General features: G+C 33.2%; 4 protein-coding genes across 5 annotated transcripts; all 4 read left to right on the top strand.

Annotated features, from left to right (window-relative positions):
• Nucleotides 1-3293: 3293 nt before the first annotated feature.
• LOC8267396 (cysteine-rich receptor-like protein kinase 10) lies at nt 3294-6773 on the top strand. Its single transcript, XM_015718745.3, has 7 exons — nt 3294-4365; nt 4699-4830; nt 4972-5093; nt 5172-5382; nt 5507-5744; nt 5878-6028; nt 6101-6773. Exons 1-7 carry the CDS (start codon nt 3525-3527, stop codon nt 6431-6433), a joined length of 2028 nt encoding a protein of 675 aa, XP_015574231.2. The 5' UTR covers nt 3294-3524; the 3' UTR covers nt 6434-6773.
• Nucleotides 6774-7418: 645 nt separating this feature from the next.
• LOC8267397 (cysteine-rich receptor-like protein kinase 10) lies at nt 7419-10918 on the top strand. The gene is made up of 7 exons (XM_002518509.4): nt 7419-8484; nt 8957-9088; nt 9233-9354; nt 9440-9650; nt 9780-10017; nt 10139-10289; nt 10377-10918. Exons 1-7 carry the CDS (start codon nt 7656-7658, stop codon nt 10707-10709), a joined length of 2016 nt encoding a protein of 671 aa, XP_002518555.2. The 5' UTR covers nt 7419-7655; the 3' UTR covers nt 10710-10918.
• A 1771-nt stretch (nt 10919-12689) lies between these two features.
• LOC8267398 (cysteine-rich receptor-like protein kinase 44) lies at nt 12690-16004 on the top strand. 2 transcript variants are annotated; one of them, XM_025157215.2, is made up of 7 exons: nt 12690-13919; nt 14042-14113; nt 14286-14422; nt 14540-14750; nt 14891-15128; nt 15259-15409; nt 15509-16004. In XM_025157215.2, the coding sequence occupies exons 1-7, from the start codon at nt 13106-13108 to the stop codon at nt 15830-15832; spliced, it is 1947 nt and encodes a 648-aa protein (XP_025012983.1). In that variant the 5' UTR covers nt 12690-13105; the 3' UTR covers nt 15833-16004. The 2 variants fall into 2 exon arrangements, with proteins under 2 accessions (XP_025012983.1, XP_015574220.1); XM_015718734.3 differs by having other exon boundaries at nt 12694-13919; nt 13991-14113.
• A 2379-nt stretch (nt 16005-18383) lies between these two features.
• LOC125370060 (cysteine-rich repeat secretory protein 38-like) lies at nt 18384-19583 on the top strand. Its single transcript, XM_048373700.1, has 2 exons — nt 18384-19273; nt 19378-19583. The coding sequence occupies exons 1-2, from the start codon at nt 18448-18450 to the stop codon at nt 19437-19439; spliced, it is 888 nt and encodes a 295-aa protein (XP_048229657.1). The 5' UTR covers nt 18384-18447; the 3' UTR covers nt 19440-19583.
• Nucleotides 19584-19922: the final 339 nt, after the last annotated feature.

The following is a 19922-nucleotide window of genomic DNA, read 5'->3' as shown; positions in this document are numbered from 1 at the left end:
GCAGTCAGTATGGTAAGCCAGTTCATGCATGCCCCTCGTACCAGCCACCTAGAAGCTATATATCGGATTCTCAGATACCTCAAGAGAACTCCCAGACAAGGAATCTGGATGAAGAAAAATAATTCGACTAATATAGTTGGTTTTTTTGATGCAAATTGGGCTGGAAGCTGTGACAGGACGTCAACCACTGGTTTCTGTGTCTTTGTAGGAAGAAAGTTGGTGACATGAAAAAGGAAAAAATAAAGTGTAGTTGCTAGATCAAGCGCTGAAGCTGAATACCGTGCAATGGCATCCACTGCTAGCGAACTCATTTGGATCAAGCAAGTCCTCAAGGACATGAAAATTGAGAGTAAAGAGCCTATGAAAATGCATTGTGATAACCAAGCTGCTCGCCACATAGCATCGAACCCGGTGTTTCACGAACGAACCAAGCATATTGAAGTTGATTGTCATTTCATTAGGGAAAAAGTCTAAAAGGGAGAGATTGAAATGCCTTATATCAAGAGTCAAGATCAACTAGCAGACATATTTACTAAACCTCTTGACAACCAGAATCATCATTTGATTCTCAACAAGATGGGTTCAATAAACTTATACGAACCCATCTTAAAGGGGAGTATTAAAGAACGAAGAAGGAAGGCTACAAGCTAAGGTCTCAGAGGCTGCACAAACTAGGTTGCTTGTGCAGATTTCTCATCACTGACCTGAGATAAAAGGAGCATACTTTCCTGCAAAACAGGAAAAGTCACTTCTACTTTTACCTCATACAGAAAAAACCGTTGTATCTACCATTAGAAAAAAACAATTCAAAATGTATATATAACCATCAACATATTGTTAAAAACTCAAAATTCATATATACAAAATACACAAAATTTTTTTTTTTTTCACAACATTCTTCGTGGTTGTTTTTCACATAAATACAGACACAAACATGGCAATAGTACCAGAGTCATATCAATCTATGAGTAAGACGATGAAAGATCCATTGCCCATTTAGATCCTCGAAAGAAGTGACATTATATGTCCATAATACATTATGTTTGCTCCTACTGGATCATAAATCTGTAATTAAGTTTAGGACAATGCTAAATGGCTAAATTCTAGCCATCATTCTCCCACTTCATTTAATTCATGTTATATTTTCAAGAAAGTTTATTTAATTAACAATTTAAGATATTAAAAAAAATTCTAAGAATTCTTTCATAAATATAATATGAGATTCATATTTATATTTAACCATTTATATAAATTTATGTTATTTTTTTTAAATTAAATAATATTATTTTTTAAAATATATATGAATAAAACTAATAAAAATATAAATAAAATATTACAGTTAATCCTACAAATAAAATTGATATATTATTATGCTATATATGCATGAATAATATGTGGTACATTACTTCTACTTATCATTCTAAAAGAAGAAAAAAAAGGCATTTACGCTTTTACTATAGTACTATCACGTTAACGTAAATTCATGCTCAATGCTATCTATAATAATATATAATAAATAATATATTCATGCTCTATAATTGAAGGAGAAAATCTAACCTCTATTATTAAATATTGTTTTAATAATTTTTTATATAAAATATAGCACTTGTTGGCAATGTTAGGCACATCAATTTATTTATTCTAGAAGTATTGACTTATGCTTAATAGTTTGAATTTAACTATTAATATAACTTCAATTCTATGTAATCATATTTTTATATTTTTATAATATTTTGTAGCTTTATATTTATTTAAAGAAGTTATTATGTATCAAAACGTTAATTATAGCGGTGGCCATATTAATATTGTATGTTATGAATTTATTAACACAACTAATCATGATAAATATTAAGTGATTTTCATCAATTATTATTTTACCATAATTACAACAATATGGTGAAGGTATCTGATCATGAGAATTGAATCAACTGAAAATGGTTAGACATGGATTAGATTGATTATAGCACGATGAAGAATGGTAAATGAAATTTTAATGATAAAAATGATTAATACATTTCATTACCTCGATTAGAGAAATTGAAATATTTATTTGTGAGAATTGAATCAATTGAAAATGGTTAGATATATATATTACATCGACCCTAGTATGGTAAAGAATTTGTTATTGTAAATTTAATCAATTGAGGATGATTCTATATTTTGATTACCTTAATTAGATTATAAGGAAGTATTTGTTCATAAAAATTGACTCAATTGATCAGTAATATATATAGATTACATCGATTATAACATAGTGAAGATTTATTTGATAAGAATTAATAATATATATATAAGAAGATAATTCATGTACAAAATCAAAAGAATAGTAAATGACCTCACTATTCTTAATAAAACACCTAAAATGACTAAAAAGGGTCTCTCTAGTCGCTAAAATCTAGCCATCCAGATTTATCCTTAAGTTTATTAGATGTTTGACTTTTCTTTCTTTGATTTATTTAAAAATTCTTAACTAACTACTCATAAGAATCCTCAATCTGGATTAGGAATTCAAATATTAATAGTCTTTTCTATTTTGGAATACTTCATTGTTTAGAAAAAGTAATATTCAGTTATGCTCTAGTCAATGTTAGGGAAGAATTTGCATTCAATTGTGTATTAATTAGACTTTGTTCATTCTTTCTCTGAAGAAAAAAAAAAAAGAACCCCTTTTAAGAAAAACAGCCTTAATTTGAATTTTCTAGTGACGTATATATCTCTGTTCAAAAAGTAAATTATTATTTTATATTTAATGGTATTGTTATTTAGAACATAAAGGACTAACTTAACCTGTACTAATCATAAAAAGCTAATACTCTATCTAAAAGAATGTTTTACCAATTTAGTGTATGTCTCTACTTATATATTCTATTTATAAATGATTGATATATATTTATTGATTTTAAATTATGAAATATGTATAAATGATATATATGTGTTACGCTTCTATTAATTATAGTATATAAATTAAATTTTTAAAATTTCTTTTAAAAGCATATTTTTTGAGTATTGTGATGTATTCGGACTTTAGCCGAACAAAATTTAAAATATTGTCGTGAGGTGAGCACCATTTTTTCACTTCGGTCCCAATCCACTGGTTGTCATTTCCTGTTCTGCCTTCCAACTCATGAGTCATGACATAATTTTCCTTTAAAAATAAATATTGATTATAGTTTTTAAAATTGATGAATTGCGTAGAAATTGGACTGAGTTACGCTCGAACGTCTTCTCTTACACAACAGAGATAATAAATTTGGCCTTGACTTGGTTTCTTCACGTAACACGAGTCTTCAATACTCGGGCCTACACGGTGTGTCTATCATCATCAATTTCATACCCAAACCGCGAAGAATGCGGTGTAGAAAGTAAGAGCTTAAAAAAGTTGTCATTCTGCAGAAGGCAAACGAGAAACAGAAGTGATAATTGGTGCTGAACCCGCTTCCTAGGTTTACCTTTTTTTCTTCTTTTTCTTTTTACTTGGCCCCTATTCGTGGTGGGTAGCAAAAGAGTTTGATCCACCAAATGAAATGAGTTCAATTGTTAGATTCTCCACAATTCTGCTCTTCCTTCTAAGTCTTTCAATTATCGTCAAAGCACAGCAGCCTCGAGAGCCTCTTTATTATGTTTGTTCAAACACAACCGCTTTCACTCCAAATAGCACGTATCAGACCAATCTGAATAAGCTCTTATCTTCTCTTTCCAACAACGCAAACAACTCTATTGGCTTCTTCAACATATCTTCAGGGCAGCAACCTGACGATGTCTATGGCTCATTTCTCTGCCGTGGCGATGTTAGCACCGATGTTTGCCAAGATTGTGTCACTTTCGCTACTCAGGACATCGTCAAACGTTGCCCTATCGAAAAGGTAGCCATAGTATGGTACGATGAGTGTCTCCTGCGTTACGAAAATCAGTCCTTCATCTCCACCATGGACCAAACACCCGAGCTATACATGTGGAATACGCAGAATATAAGTACATCGGACCAAGTTCGTTTCAACGGTCTATTGGCTTCCACTATGAATAATTTAGCTACTGAGGCATCAACTGCTGCATCAGGAGAAAAAAAGTTTGCTGTGAAAGAAGACAGTTTTACCTCGTTTCAGAAGCTGTACAGTCTTGTGCAGTGCACACCTGATCTATCCACCTCAGACTGTGGGCAGTGTCTACAAACAGCCATCTCAAATTTGCCCAGTTGCTGTGGTGGAAAGCAAGGAGGAAGAGTCTTGTATCCAAGTTGCAATATTCGTTATGAAGTGTATCTATTTTTTAATGCTACTGCACTTGAGCCGCCGCCTCCAGCACCGTCGCCTGTGGTTCCTCTGCCTCCTCCTCCTACAGGTTTAGGAGCAAAACCACAAATAGAAGGTAAAGTTGATTTGCACTGTACTTAAGGTTATTAATTATTAACAAATGGCCGAAAGTGGTGGTTGACATTTATGATTTATTTCTTTGTCATTAAATAATCTTTCCTCTTCCTGTGTGTAACGCAGCTGAGAAATATTTATTTCATACCCAATTGTTATTAGGATCTATGAGTAAATTATTGAATTCTGACATAAATTCAGACAGTTCTTTTTCTTTAATAAAAAAAAAAAAAACCTGCATTCATGTTTAATTAATTGTTAGTTTATGCCATGAACTAGAATTCATGAGGGGCTGATATAACACTTTTGTCGATGTGTTTATTAACTTATGCAGGAAAAAGAGGCATATCAACTGTTACAATTATAGCGATTGTTGCTCCAATTGCTGTCGCTACTGTGCTTTTCAGTCTGGGCTGCTGTTACCTAAGGAGAAGAAAGAAGTATGAGGCTGTGCAAGAAGATGATGGTAACAATTTTCGAAATTACCAACTATAGTTACTTATGATAAAATACCATTGGTCTTGTTACTATATTAATTCTTTTGCTTTTATAGCATGTGAATTACTGTACAAAGCTTAATAAACATGTCCTTTGGTTATATATGTAGCTAGAAATGAAATTACAACTGCGGAGTCCTTGCAAATTGATCTGAATACTATAGAAGTTGCTACAAATAAGTTCTCTGCTGATAACAAGCTGGGTGAAGGTGGATTTGGTGAGGTCTACAAGGTCAGAATTTATAAATCTAAATCTTGAAAATTAATAAATATATGCAAGTAAGTTACACGGTGGAAGTAAATTTCTCAGGGTACTCTTCCTAATGGGCAAGAAATAGCTGTAAAGAAGCTATCAAGAAGCTCTGGGCAGGGTGCAGAAGAGTTTAAGAATGAGGTTGCATTGTTAGCCAAGCTTCAACACAGAAATCTAGTGAGGCTGCTAGGATTTTGCTTGGAGGGTGCAGAAAAAATACTAGTCTATGAATTCGTTCCCAACAAAAGCCTCGACTACTTCCTTTTCGGTTTGTATCCTCTAAACATATGCCCAATTTACCTTCACTTCATGACTACTGATGGACATTTTGTAGTTGTATTGAATTTGAATTGCATCCAGACTTGAATGCTTTATTTCATGGATTTTTGTAGACCCTGAAAAGCAAGCACAATTAGATTGGTCAAGACGTTATAAAATTATTGGAGGAATTGCCCGAGGAATTGTTTATCTTCACGAGGACTCTCGACTAAGAATCATACATCGTGATCTCAAAGCTAGTAATATTCTTTTAGATAGAAATATGAATTCAAAAATTTCAGATTTTGGTATGGCCAGAATTTTTGGAGTTGATCAAACTCAAGGAAATACAAGTAGAATTGTTGGAACATAGTAAGTTTGCAGTTTTAGTACTCTTTCTGCTTCAAATGATCATAAGTTTGGTGAACTTTTTGAAGTTGAGCAAGTGCGAAACAAACTTTTATGCCTATATTCTAATTTATTATATTATGTTTATGTTTTCCAGTGGATATATGTCTCCAGAATATGCAATGCATGGCCAGTTCTCCGTCAAGTCTGATATGTACAGTTTTGGTATCTTAGTTCTCGAAATTATAAGTGGAAAGAAAAACAGTTCTTTCTATCAAATAGATGGCGTTGATGATCTTGTGAGCTATGTGAGTAGAATGTTTTCGTCTTTGTTATTACTACTTTTATCTTAAACTGCATTAATATATAATATTTTGCAGGTATGGAAACACTGGAGAGATGGAACCCCTATTGACGTGTTGGATCCAGTTCTAAAAGATTCATATTCAAGAAATGAAGTGTTAAGATGCATCCAAATAGGCTTACTATGTGTTCAAGAAGATCCAACTGACAGACCCACAATGGCAACAGTAGCGCTTATGCTCAATAGTTTTTCTGTTACTCTACCGGTACCTCAACGACCAGCATTCTTTCTGCACAGCAGATCGGAACCAACCATGCCAATGAAGGGATTGGAGTCCGATAAGTCTACTACAAAGTCAATCCAATGGTCTGTTGATGAAGAATCAATTACTGAAGTATATCCTCGATAGAGAATTTAATAAATTGTTCTTGAAGATATATTAGAAAGAATGGATATCTAAGTTTCGTCACTAGTGTTGGTTCAATGCACAATAAAGAATAAGCTTACTCATTGATCAGACTTGGTGGCGCGTGTCTTTCCCTTGAAATTTTACAGTCTAGGTATTCTACTCAAAAGGGAAAAAATGTGGTTACATTATGATGTGAGAATTTGTATGATTTGTTTTTAACTAAGCTGGATAAACAGGGTATTGCTACTGCATGAACAAATACCACAATAAGTAGCACCAAAGATAAAAATGTAAGACCCAGTTTTTAAAAGTATAATAAAAGTTTCTGAGAGATGAGCCATATTGTAGACCTTGAAAATTTTCTACTTTTGCTCTCAAGGTAAATGGTAGCATCTAAGAGATTCTAATGCAAATGAGACTTATCAGCGCATGACTTTTGCCCATTTACTGCACCAAGAAACCGTTGCAATGGGAAAGATGGTATTTTGAATTATAAGCCAGGTCATGGAAATATCATTGATCCTTTGTGGAACAATCGCTCAACCACTAAGTAATTAGTCAAAAACTCTTGCTTCTAGTATTAAAAACATGGAATGAGAATACATTTGTTGTTCCATGATAGAATTGAAACAGGATATATGAAAATCTTACCACATGTACCTAATGTTCACATATTTCATAAATTGAATTCTGGAAAGAAGTCTCTGTTTGACTTGTTTCATTACCTTTGTATTTTGTTGATTTAGTCCATGTCTCAGGCAGCACTAAAATGCGGCCAACTCAAAAGTGAAAACAGAGAAAGACTCAACACCCAGTCTAAAAATTGCTCAAGGGTAAATTTACTCCTAGCTACAAACTTCAGGGGCAAAAATGTACCTATAGTTTTTAAAATCAATGAACTTGCGTGGAAATTGGACTGAGATACGCTCGAACGTCTTCTCTTAGAACAGAGACAAATAAATTTGGCCTTGACTTGGTATATTCACATAACACGACGAGTCTTCAATACTCGTGCCTACACAGTGTGTCTGTGTCATCATCAATTTCAGACCCAAACCGAGAAGAAAGTGGTGTAAAAAGAAAAGAGCTTAAGTTGTCATTCTGCAAAAAGCAAACGGGAAACAGAAGTGTTTACATTTTTCTTTTCTTTTTTCTCTTTGAAAATAATAATAATTTGGCCCAATTCACAGTAGGAGCAAAAGAATTTGATCTACCAAATGAAATGAGCTCAGTTATTAGATTCCCTATAATTCTGCTCTTCTTGTTACGCCTTGCAATTATCGTCAAAGCAGAGTCTCCAGAGTATCGTTATCATTTCTGCTCCAACACAACCACTTTCACTCCAAATAGCACATACCAGACCAATCTAAACCAAGTCTTGTCTTCTCTTTCCAACAACGCGAACAACTCTATTGGCTTCTTCAACATACCTTCAGGGCAGCAACCTGACGATGTCTATGGCTCATTTCTCTGCCGTGGCGATGTTAGCACCGATGTTTGCCAAGATTGTGTCACTTTCGCTACTCAGGACATCGTCAAACGTTGCCCTATCGAAAAGGTAGCCATAGTATGGTACGATCAGTGTCTCCTGCGTTACGAAAATCAGTCCTTCATCTCCACCATGGACCAAACACCTGGAGTATTCTTGTCGAATACGCAGGATATATCTGACCCTGATCGTTTCGACAATCTATTAGCTACCACTATGGAGAATTTGGCTACTGACGCATCTAGTGCTGCATCAGGAGAAAAAAAGTTCGCAGCGACAGAAGACAATTTTACCGCTTTTCAGAAACTGTACAGCCTTGTGCAGTGCACACCTGATCTATCCAACCCAGGTTGTAGGCAGTGTTTACAGGGAGCTATCTCGAATTTGCCCAGTTGTTGTGGTGGGAAGCGAGGAGCAAATGTCTTATATCCAAGCTGTAATGTTCGTTATGAGGTGTACCCATTTTTTAATGCAACTGCAGTTGAGCCGCCACCGCCATCCCCATCGCCTGCTGTTCCTCCTCCTCCTCCTACAGGTTCAGGAACAAGACCAGAAACAGAAGGTAAAGTTGATTTATACTGTACTGAATGGCCGAAAGTGGGGGTTGACATTTATCATTTATTTCTTATAATTAACAATTATTATTACAAAAAGAATTACCAATTATTTCTTTTTGTTTGGATGCAGGTTTTTTTGGAGGCTTTTAAATATTTTATAAGATTTTGTAACAGTTAGATTTAAACTAATTCTTATTAATAGTGCTACACACTATCTATAATTTCATCAATCGCCCACACCCTTTCTAATATAAAGGTTTCTGTAATTATGATTTATGAGCTAATTCCTGACCTTGGCCACAATTTCAGACTAACTTTTTTAAATAAAGAAAAAAGAACCATGGCATCCATGTTTAATTAATTGTTAGCTTATGCCATGAACTAGAATCCGACTGCCTGCAGTTAATGATGCAATCTCTTTCTTCTCTACAATGCAAAAGCAATACCGGCTGGTATAATATTTATTAATTTACGCAGGACAAAGCGGTATATCAACTGTTATAATTGTAGCCATCGTTGCTCCAGTTGCTATCGCTATTGTGCTTTTCTCTCTGGCCTACTGTTACCTAAGGAGACGGCCAAGAAAGAAGTACGACGCTGTGCAAGAAGGTGAGGGTAACAATTCTCGAAATCAACCCACTCTAATTACTTATGATAAAATACCAATGGTCTTGTTACTATATTCTTTTGCTATTGTAGCATGTGAATTACTGTAGAAAGCTTAATGAACATGTCCTTTGGTTATTCGTGTAGATGGAAATGAGATTACAACTGTTGAGTCCTTGCAAATTGATCTGAATACGGTAGAAGCTGCTACAAATAAGTTCTCTGCTGATAACAAGCTAGGTGAAGGAGGATTCGGTGAGGTTTACAAGGTGAGAATTTGTGAATTTTAACCATGAAGATTAACGAACTTTAATAGATGAGACTGTGTAACGATTAGTACAAATAAATTCTCAGGGTATACTTCCTAACGGGCAAGAAATAGCTGTAAAAAAGCTATCAAGAAGCTCTGGGCAAGGTGCACAAGAGTTTAAGAATGAGGTTGTATTGTTAGCCAAGCTTCAACACAGAAATTTGGTGAGGCTACTAGGATTTTGCTTGGAGGGAGCAGAAAAAATACTCGTCTATGAATTTGTTTCCAACAAAAGCCTCGACTACTTCCTTTTCGGTTTGTATCTTCTAAACATGTTCCCAATTTGCCTTTGCCCCATGAGTACAGATGTGTATTGTAGTTGTATCGAATTGGAAGCTAACCTCTTGCATTTTGACTTGAATGTTTGATTTTATAAATTTATAGATCCTGAAAAACAGAGACAACTAGATTGGTCAACACGTTACAAAATAGTTGGAGGAATTGCTCGAGGAATCCTTTATCTTCACGAGGATTCTCAACTAAGAATCGTACATCGTGATCTCAAAGTCAGTAATATTTTACTGGATAGAAATATGAATCCAAAAATTTCAGATTTTGGTACGGCTAGAATTTTCGGAGTTGATCAATCCCAAGGAAATACTAAAAGAATTGTTGGGACATAGTAAGTCTGCAATTTTAATTCTTTATAATTCTACCTCAATTCTGATGTTATATTAAAAAAATTGAATTTATCAAATCTGAAGAAAATTGTTATTTTGCTATTCTAATGTATATGGTTTCAGTGGATATATGTCTCCGGAATATGCAATGCATGGACAGTTCTCCGTCAAATCTGACATGTACAGTTTCGGTGTTCTAATTCTTGAGATTATATGTGGAAAGAAGAATAGTTCTTTCTATGAAATAGATGGCGCTGGTGATCTTGTGAGCTATGTGAGTAGGATGTTCTCACCTTTATTATCGCCAATATCACCTCAAAACCACCAATTAAATGGATACTGATTACTAAGAATTTTACAGGTCTGGAAACACTGGAGAGATGGGACACCTATGGAAGTGATGGATCCAGTTATAAAAGATTCATATTCAAGAAATGAAGTCCTAAGATGCATCCAAATAGGCTTGTTGTGTGTTCAAGAAGATCCAGCGGACAGACTCACAATGGCAACAGTAGTGCTTATGCTCAACAGTTTTTCTGTTACTCTGCCAGTGCCTCAACAACCAGCATTCTTTATCCATAGTAGATCACAGCCGACTATGCCAATGAAAGGATTAGAGTTAGACAAATCTACTCCCAAGTCAATGCAACTCTCCGTTGATCAGGAACCTATCACTCAAATATATCCTCGATAGTAAATGCAATTGAATTTTCTTGGAAATAAGTTACAAAGACTGATACGTTAGTTTCATCACTGGGGTTGGCTCAATGCATACATAATAAAGGTAGGTATTGAAGAAAAGGTTAATACAATATTGAGTTGTCAATTAACTACCTTTGTTTCTATATAATAATACTATAATAAAAGTTCAATATAAATTCGTAATCATCATTTATTGTTGCACATTCCTCAAAGTTCCAAGTTTGCACTCTTGTAAATTCCAAGGCCTTGGGGCATCCTGTAGGTAGCAAACTAAGATAGTGGAGGCAATTAATACCAAACATAAACATGTTCCAAAGTTTTCAAAAAAGTTTCAGCCTCTAAAACCCTGTTTTTGTGCAAAGTAGAGCGTCTAGTGACAGGAAGGGCAATTTCACCACAATAGCAATAGGTTTCTCTCTCTAAATAATTTAAATTTGCTTGACTTCTATTTACTAGGGATGAATCAATACCCTGCTTCAAAGTCTTGGTCTACCTTCACCCATCACAATCAGTGAGTTGTTTGATCGGAAAAATTGTACAATAAAATGTTAAAGGATTTCATGAACTGACTCCTAATTTATATCACAGAAATGTTATTTATAATTGTTGAAATTTAAATAAAAAATTTATATTGAAACTTAAAATTTTTATTTAATAATTAACAATTTTAAAATTAAATAACTAAAAATTAATTATAAGTGTTAATATTTATATTAACTAATAAAGGCTGTTTTATACATTTAATATTAAAATAATAATTAAAAAAGAAAGTAATTTATATTTTTTAGTCTGTCTAAGAAAAAAAGCTGACCTATCAAAATTTGACGGAAGGAATAAGAATATTTCATTTTTCTTCTTTTGTGAAAGCATTGTTTTCCATTGGTCGAATTGATGTGTATCCTATATATTATTACTTGAAGGGTTTTATATTTTACAAGAAATAGCTTTATAATTCAATGGCAGGACCTAGATATTTATTTTAGTAAAAGATGAATTTCTTAATTTCATGAAAATATTATTTTTTTTTCAAAAAAATACTAAAAGTTTTTGTTTGGTTTTTAGAATTGTTTTCATTGATAGAAAGTGATGTAAGTCGAAGGATTTTATCTTTTACTTGGGATTTTGAATGCGTGCCTTAGTTTTGAGATTTAAAATCTATATAATATGACAATTGGACATGGTTCAATTGTTATTAGTCATCTCTAAGATTGTAAAATGTTGTATTTTCAAAAAAAAAATAAAAATTGTAAAGTATTGAGTTTAGACCCAGTGGAATCAATTAATAAAAAAAAGTGTCATCCCAAATTTTGAATAATATTTAAAAATAAACCTATTTAATCAACTAATTGAACTACGTACCCCATTACTTTTCATTTTTCAGAAGTTCTGATATTGCCATAAACTCTTTTAGTTGAATGCCACAATACAGTGTTATATATATATATATATGGACAGTTGATTATCGGTTCAGATAATCGAAAGTCCAGTCGGTTAATCATTAGTTTCTCTAAAAAGATTAAATCTGAAAATATAAAAAAATAAAATCAATAAAAATTAATCGCCTAACTGACTTAAAATATCTATAAAAATATAAATAATTATAAGAATAAAAATAAACTCGATTAACAATTTATTCTAATTGAAATCGAAGTGAGAACTAAAATTTTTTAGAAAACAATTACAATATATGACTGGCTTTAGATAATTGATTTTTTCAGGTAAATTTCGGCTGGTTTTAATAGATGTGTTTTTTAATCACCTCTAGTCTTAGATAAAATAGATTTGGTTTGGTTCAAGAAAAAATAATCAAATAGAATCTCTAAATTAAAATGATGATGTAGTGGTGGATACGATGGGTGTGGTAGCAATTTGAGAAAATATATATTTAATTCATTTAATTATTTCAAATATAGAAAATATTATTTTATTATTTTATAGATTTTTTATAGGATTCAAATATTAAAAAAGTTATAAGAACTTAATAAGATATTTAAAAACTAAAGTCAGTGGAAGTGTATGGCACGCGTGCTCCTTTAAAAAAGAATGAACAAATTTAATTGTTTAAAAAATAAAAAATAAAAATTATTTAAGTGTTTAAGTGATAAAAGAAAAAGTTGAGGTGACCAAGTCACAAATCATTCATGTATAATTAGTATCGGGAAGATAACTTGGAATGAGAATATAATGGTGTTCCGTGACAGATTGAAAAGTGAAAAAACTTGCTTCATTGACTTGTTTTCTGTTGACTTTAATTCGTTCAATCAGAAGTGAAATAAATCAACAGAAGCTTGAACAAATGTCTCGGGCTTATAACTTTCTTCAGCTTTAGCTACGGAGGAAACTATTACAATAGGAAAAACATTTGTGTTCTTATTTCAAAGCTGCTCTATGGCTTCTATAGATTTCCTTCCCCTTATTATTTATTTTCTTCAATTCATTAGTCTTGCCAGGGGCCAGACGGTTTGCTATGACACAGGAAACTTCACAAACAATGGCACCTATGCCAAAAACAGGGGCCTCCTCCTCTCTTCTCTTACTTCTAATGTCACAGCAAACGGTGGTTTTTACACTACCTCAGTCGGCCAAGATAGCGACAAAGTATATGGTCTTGTGATGTGCAGACCAGACTCTACAGAAGAAGCTTGTTCAGACTGTGTCAGTTCTGGGATTCAAGATATAGTGACAACTTGTCCGAACCAAAAAGAAGCAATTTTATGGGGTGGGGGTAAGTATCCTCCTTGCATTATTCGCTATGCGGATCGTCCCATCTCTGGAAAAATGGAGCTAGATCCTTCTCAATCTGGATATAATACTGCAAACCTCACGTCAGATATCGAGGAGTTTAATCAAATCTGGAGCAATTTGATGGAACAAGTTGGAACAAAAGCCTCAACTGGATCTTCTAAAATTAAGGCCGCAACTGGGAAAGCAAACTTAACATTGTTTCAGAACATATATGTACTAATGCAATGCACTCCTGATCTATCTCAGAGTAGCTGTAACTACTGTCTACAACAAGCTGTCGCTAACTATCGAAGTTGTTGCTTCGGTAAGGTAGGAGGTTATACTATCAAACCCAGCTGCTGGTTCCGGTGGGATCTTTACATCTTTTATACACCCATTGCTGATTCTCCACAACCATCTCCTCATTATCTGCCATCTCCGCTGCCTTTGCCTTCTCCAACTTCACCAATAGTGAGAGGTAACTTTCATATTAGCAAATTTCAAATTCAAATTTGAGTATACTGTCTGAATACTTTTTTGGATTAACAGATAAGAAGGATATTGCATCTAGAACTGTCGTTATTATTGTTGTTCCTGTAGTCAGCTTTTTGGTGCTCGTTCTCTCCATATACAGCCTTTTGACGAGGAATAAACCCAGGAAACTAACCGAAAGTAAGTCGACATTTGCTTCAACAACATAAGAATCCAATTTATCCATTAGGATACTGCGAACTATAACAAAATTAATCTGAAGGCTCACTTCACTTGGACACCTAAAATATTGAGCCAATGGTAGGATTCTTCTATTTCTTATCAGGATTTTAATATACCTTTCTTTATTAAGGTGTTTGTGAACGCACGGATGATATTAGTACTACTGCTGAATCATTGCAATTCGACATTGGGACTATTCGAGTTGCAACAAATAATTTCTCTGATGATAATAAGATTGGAGAAGGTGGATTTGGCACTGTTTACAAGGTAATTCGACACTGGAAAGCGGAACAGATTATAATAATTTCTCAAACATTGATGAACCAAGAATCTCAAACTCTAGCTGACCACTGATTGTATTGCATTTACTCTGTTTCTTCTCAGGGTAGGCTTCCTGATGGAGTAACTATAGCTGTGAAAAGGTGGTCAAGATATTCTAAACAAGGAGAAGTTGAATTTAAAAACGAGGTCCTCTTAATGGCCATGCTTCAACACAAGAATTTGGTTAGGCTTCTAGGTTTCTGCCTCGAGGAAAAAGAAAAACTTCTCATCTATGAGTTTGTCCCGAATTCGAGCCTCCACTATTACGTCTTTGGTATTGATTCAGCCAGAATCACATTTTCTCTATTTCAGTGATGATTTAAATACACATTCATGTATATTATGAATCAATTTGTAAGTACTTTTCAATTTATTACTTCTAGTTAATTGATGTATGACTTGGTAAATTTGCAGATTCAAATAGGCGACTATTGCTAGATTGGAAGATGCGATATAATATCATAGAGGGTATAGCTCGAGGGATCCTTTACATACATGAAGATTCTCCAACTCGAATCATTCATCGTGATCTGAAAGCTAGTAACATTCTATTAGACGAACAAATGAATCCTAAAATTTCAGATTTTGGAACAGCAAAGTTGTTTGAAGCCGATCATTCTCAAATTGCTACACGTAGAATTGTGGGAACCTAGTAAGTATAAGAATCATTTTAGACTTTAGAGCTTATGATCCAACTGCCATTTTTTTTCTTTTGTCACTAAAAGCTGTCATGGCGATGATATTAGATTGGGACCATTATTTACTAGTGGCTTCTTATGCAGTGGCTATATGCCCCCAGAATACGTTAAGCATGGGAAAGTCTCAGTAAAAACTGATGTTTTTAGCTTTGGTGTGCTTCTTTTGGAAATCATAAGTGGTCAAAAAGCTAATTGTTTCCGTGATGGCAGGCTGGAAGAGAATCTGTTAACCTGCGTGAGTACAAAAATATAATTAGCTATTATAGCTACAGATATATTTTATTCCAAAATCTTGGAAGGTAGAAATTCAGCATTCTTGGTTGAACTTCTGCAGGCATGGAGAAGCTGGAATGAAGGGGCGCCTTTAAATTTGATAGATAAAGTTGCACTGTGCGTTGGTTCAAGAAAGGAGATGATAAGATGTATCCATATCGGGTTGTTATGTGTTCAAGAAGATGTGGCAAAGAGACCCACAATGGCTTCGGTCGTTCTCATGCTTAGCGACCGCTCTATCACTCTTCCACGACCCTCAAGACCTGCATTTCTTATGATGCAGGAAACACTTGACAAAGACCTAGAAGCATCACCTAATCAAGAAGTAACCACAGAAGATCCATCAGTAAACGAGGTCTCATTTAGTGAACTAGGTCCGCGCTGATGTATATAGGTTCAGGGGCGGATCCAAATCGGATGTTAGGGGGTTCCCAGTGCAAAAATATTTAGGATTTACTAGTTGGTTTGTGGGTACCTTCTGATTGTGCCTCATGTGTACCACCAATAGATAATTATACTAATGGTGACTTAATTTACATTTAGTTTCGTTTTAGTCACATAATTTTTTTTTCATTAAAATCATTTAACTTTAAGTTAGATAACAAAATTGGTCGCTTGTCTAAAATCTAGTGATTTATTCATCGAAAAAAAAATAAAATCTCTAAATCTCCTAATCTACAACAAAAAATCTCTAATGCTATAATATAAATTCTTAATTTTGAAGCTTTGAGCCGAAATATTGAATTCCAATTTTTAAAAATCAAATAGACTAGCATCATAGACAATTAGAAGAAAATGCTCACATATATTATAAGTTCTACATATTATTTGTTTTGCAATTAGTATTTATATTTAATTAGTTTGGTGGTTAGACACTTATTTAATATTAAAGTTTTTGCACCAAAATAGTAACCAATCTTACATCCTCAAATAGATATATGGACATGTAAAAAATATAAAGAAAATAATAGCTTAAATACAAACAAGTGCAAAAATATTACTAATTTATTGTTTGGACACTCTTCCATTTTTTATTTTTTACTTTCTTTTTATTATTATTATTATTATTATATCTTTTTACTTTAGACACAATATTTTGTTGAAAATAAATTAAAATAAGTAGTTAATATTTATTAATTAAGCTGAAAAAAGAAATATCATCCTAATAATAAATAAAAAAGAAAGAATAGAAGATGAGAAGACAAGAAAAACAAATCTACAATCAAGATTTATTATCTTGAAGTCTAAAGTTGTGTTTGATTTTAGATTAAGTTAATAGTTTAGTTAAATAGTTTAATGAGACTTTATCAATTTTTTAAAATAATTGTTAATCTAACATTGAATGCTTTAAAATGTTATTATTCTAGCAAATTAAATCACTATATTTTAAATAAGTGACTAATTTATTACTCAACTTAAAGTTAAATGACTTTAATGAAATAAAAAAAATATATGATAAATTAAAATTTCATGTAAAGTTAAATGAGCGTTAGTATAATTATACCGCATATTACTGTGTGCTATATGGAAAAGAAAATAATAATAATAATAATAATAATAATTGGCTCCTGTATAGGTTACATGTTTCTGATCAATGATATTTGAAGATCAAGATTGTAAGGATAGATATTATGTTTATTCTGTTATTTATTTATTAGGAAACCTGTTATTCATATTACTGATATTAATAATATAAAGCTGAAATAACAGTAAGATTGCTACTTTATTTAAAGAAAAACTCTACAACCAAACAGGAAACAAGCAAAACAAGAAAGAAAATATGATTAGCACCTAAAGAAACAGTATTTAGTTGACGGAACTCATTGTATAATTAATTACCCTGCATTTATTTTGACAGAACCAGCAGCGTTTTCCCTTCATGAAATTGAATTAGGGATTCTGAATCTAAACAAATTGACAGAGTCCAATTTGAAGGCCCAAGTGCAGATTTTTTTTTTCTTTCTGAATTTAATCATTTTAAGTGATAGAATATGGATATGGTTCAAGAAATGATGGAAATTAAGAAAATAATAAGTTCATAAGAACAAATATGTTTTTAATTCAATTTAAAAATATTTTTTCAGTTATAAGATTTTATGACATTGATTTAGATTATCAAGAAAATAAACTAAATAATTTCTATTAAAACTGAAAGTTGAAAGGTATTTTCGTAAGTAAGCATGCTCTATACAATATTAGTTTCATAGTTTTAAAGTATTTATTTATTATTGCTTTAATAATGTACATTTTCCAGAAAATACTTCCTTAATTCATATTCATTTAGGTGATCAAATTTTATTACAGTTATGATTAGTTCTTTATAATCTTTTTAATAAGGGCTCAGTCAAAAGAATTTGAAAAGTCACAAACTCAATTTATAAAATGCAAAAAGTTCAAGGACTCAATCAGTAAAAGTAAGAAAAGCTCATACACTTTAAAGGAGACACCTAATATATTATATATGTTAAAAAGGGATTTAAATTATAACAGGGTTGAAAGTTTAAGGATTCAATTATACAAAAATGAAGTTGAAGGGTTCAATTACTAGAAAATTTAAATTTCAGGGCCTCGAATATGCTTTTTGCGCCAAAGTAACTTCAAGACTTCCGACTGTAGTTGGGTCTTCGTCTTCTTGACTTTAGGGGCTGAAACGAAAGGGAGAGGCTGGAGGCAACTCCTACCGAGTGGGTTTTCTTGACTTCAACATCTATCAATTATCAGTATGAGCTAAAGTGGGAACCTGTGAATTAGTCTAGTAATGATTATCGTTTTGTCCAAGTGGTCATGCGGTCCTGCCCTAAAATTCATTTCTTATAATCCAAATAGTCAAGCAGCCAAACAGGGAACTTATTGCCAATCCTTACAAGTCATTATGCGTCTTCTGCACGGGAGGCCTCCGTCAGTTAAGCTTTTGTGACCTATATAGCATCTTACATTCCACATGTACAAGATTCAGACATTGCAACGGAGATTTTAAAAAATAAAAAATAAAAAACAAAAATGCCCTCGTCAATAAGTCTTTTTGTTCTTTCCCTCCTTTCCATTCAATTTTTGGCTCTCGCCAATGTCACCGTAGCTCAGCCTGCAATGTTATACAATTACTGTGTGAACAATGGTAACTACACCACTAATAGTACCTACCAGACAAACCTGAATCATCTCCTCACTTCCATCTACACTAACACCGAAATAACCTATGGCTTCTACAATTTCTCCTACGGACAAAATCCTGACAAAGTTTCTGCAATTGCTTTATGCAGGCCTGATATTAGCCCTGATGCATGCCGTGCATGTGTAAGAAATGCCAGTGATTCCCTCATGACTATTTGTCCAAACTCTAAAGAGGCCATTGGAGGGTATGATAACTGCATGTTACGCTACGCCAATCGCTCCATTTTTGGTCAAGTGGAAGGAGGACCTTATTTTTGGGTATATGGCCTGAACAATGTTTCAGATGTAACTGGGTTCAATCAGTCAAGGGCTGCCTTGTTAGATAAGCTAACCGATCAAGCTGCATCAGGAAACTCTAGTTATAAGTATGCTACAGGACATACAGGTGCCCCAAACTCTCAAAATATATATGCACTTCTTCAGTGTACTCCTGACTTGTCTAAGCAACAATGCATGGACTGCTTAACTCAGTCCATAGAATTAATTCCACAGTGTTGTAACGAGAGGCAAGGAGGGAGAGTCATAACACCCAGCTGTAATTTTCGGTATGAGACAGGCCTTTTCTATGTCCCTGAAGGTGAGCAGACAACATCAGTAGCATCAGTGCTAATATCACCATCGTCTCCACCACCAATCAGTGCTTCTGCAAGAACAGGTATCATCATGATTTTGATATAAAACCTGTTTAATATGTATCTAGATAATTAATTATCTACTTTAACAAGTTCAGAACTCATACTGATTTTTGGGTTTTGGCAGGAAGGGCAAGTAATATAGCAGGAACTCTCATTATTGGCTCTCTTCCAATGTTGATTTTTTGATGCTCAAGATCATGAAAGCTGGGAAGAAAGGCAAAACCTTGGTCATTCTGTTTGAATAGTTTGTCTCTATAATCAATAAGGGGGGAAATTGTTGTCGTTGAGATTTTATATTTTTCTCAGAAAATAAATCAGTCTTATTTAGAACGAGAAAGACTACCAAATTTTTTTAGCATCATGTCTTTTCCTTAACAATAGTTTGGTTGATATTCCATTAGGCAGTAATTATAATTAATTAAAATTTAACTACAATTTAATTGTTGAATCATATGAAGTCATAACACTATTACGAATAGCTATATTATCAACACAAAAAATCCATCACGGATGATATATTCATCATTTGCGAATTTTACTAAGTTAATATTCCTGATTTGGTTGAAGGAATATCAGCCAAATTGTTGTTAAGAAATTCACAACAATATATAATTAATAATTTGACTTCATAAAAATAAAACCTTCAATTCAGAAACACAAAATAAAAAT

Source organism: Ricinus communis, chromosome 5 (assembly GCF_019578655.1).
Source record: "Ricinus communis isolate WT05 ecotype wild-type chromosome 5, ASM1957865v1, whole genome shotgun sequence".
Taxonomy (NCBI): domain Eukaryota; kingdom Viridiplantae; phylum Streptophyta; class Magnoliopsida; order Malpighiales; family Euphorbiaceae; genus Ricinus; species Ricinus communis.
Note: the sequence above shows the minus strand (reverse complement) of the source record. Positions and strands in the feature narration are given on the sequence as shown.

Coding starts and splice junctions, on each gene's coding strand:
- LOC8267396 (XM_015718745.3), top strand. CDS start 3,525: ATGAGTTCAATTGTTAGATTCTCCACAATTCTGCTCTTCCTTCTAAGT. Junction 4,366..4,698: donor AGCAAAACCACAAATAGAAG/GTAAAGTTGATT, acceptor TAACTTATGCAG/GAAAAAGAGGCATATCAACT. Junction 4,831..4,971: donor GGCTGTGCAAGAAGATGATG/GTAACAATTTTC, acceptor TTATATATGTAG/CTAGAAATGAAATTACAACT.
- LOC8267397 (XM_002518509.4), top strand. CDS start 7,656: ATGAGCTCAGTTATTAGATTCCCTATAATTCTGCTCTTCTTGTTACGC. Junction 9,089..9,232: donor GTACGACGCTGTGCAAGAAG/GTGAGGGTAACA, acceptor TTATTCGTGTAG/ATGGAAATGAGATTACAACT. Junction 9,355..9,439: donor GATTCGGTGAGGTTTACAAG/GTGAGAATTTGT, acceptor ATAAATTCTCAG/GGTATACTTCCTAACGGGCA.
- LOC8267398 (XM_015718734.3), top strand. CDS start 13,106: ATGGCTTCTATAGATTTCCTTCCCCTTATTATTTATTTTCTTCAATTC. Junction 14,751..14,890: donor CCTCCACTATTACGTCTTTG/GTATTGATTCAG, acceptor GTAAATTTGCAG/ATTCAAATAGGCGACTATTG. Junction 15,410..15,508: donor AAGAGAATCTGTTAACCTGC/GTGAGTACAAAA, acceptor GAACTTCTGCAG/GCATGGAGAAGCTGGAATGA.
- LOC125370060 (XM_048373700.1), top strand. CDS start 18,448: ATGCCCTCGTCAATAAGTCTTTTTGTTCTTTCCCTCCTTTCCATTCAA. Junction 19,274..19,377: donor CAGTGCTTCTGCAAGAACAG/GTATCATCATGA, acceptor GGGTTTTGGCAG/GAAGGGCAAGTAATATAGCA.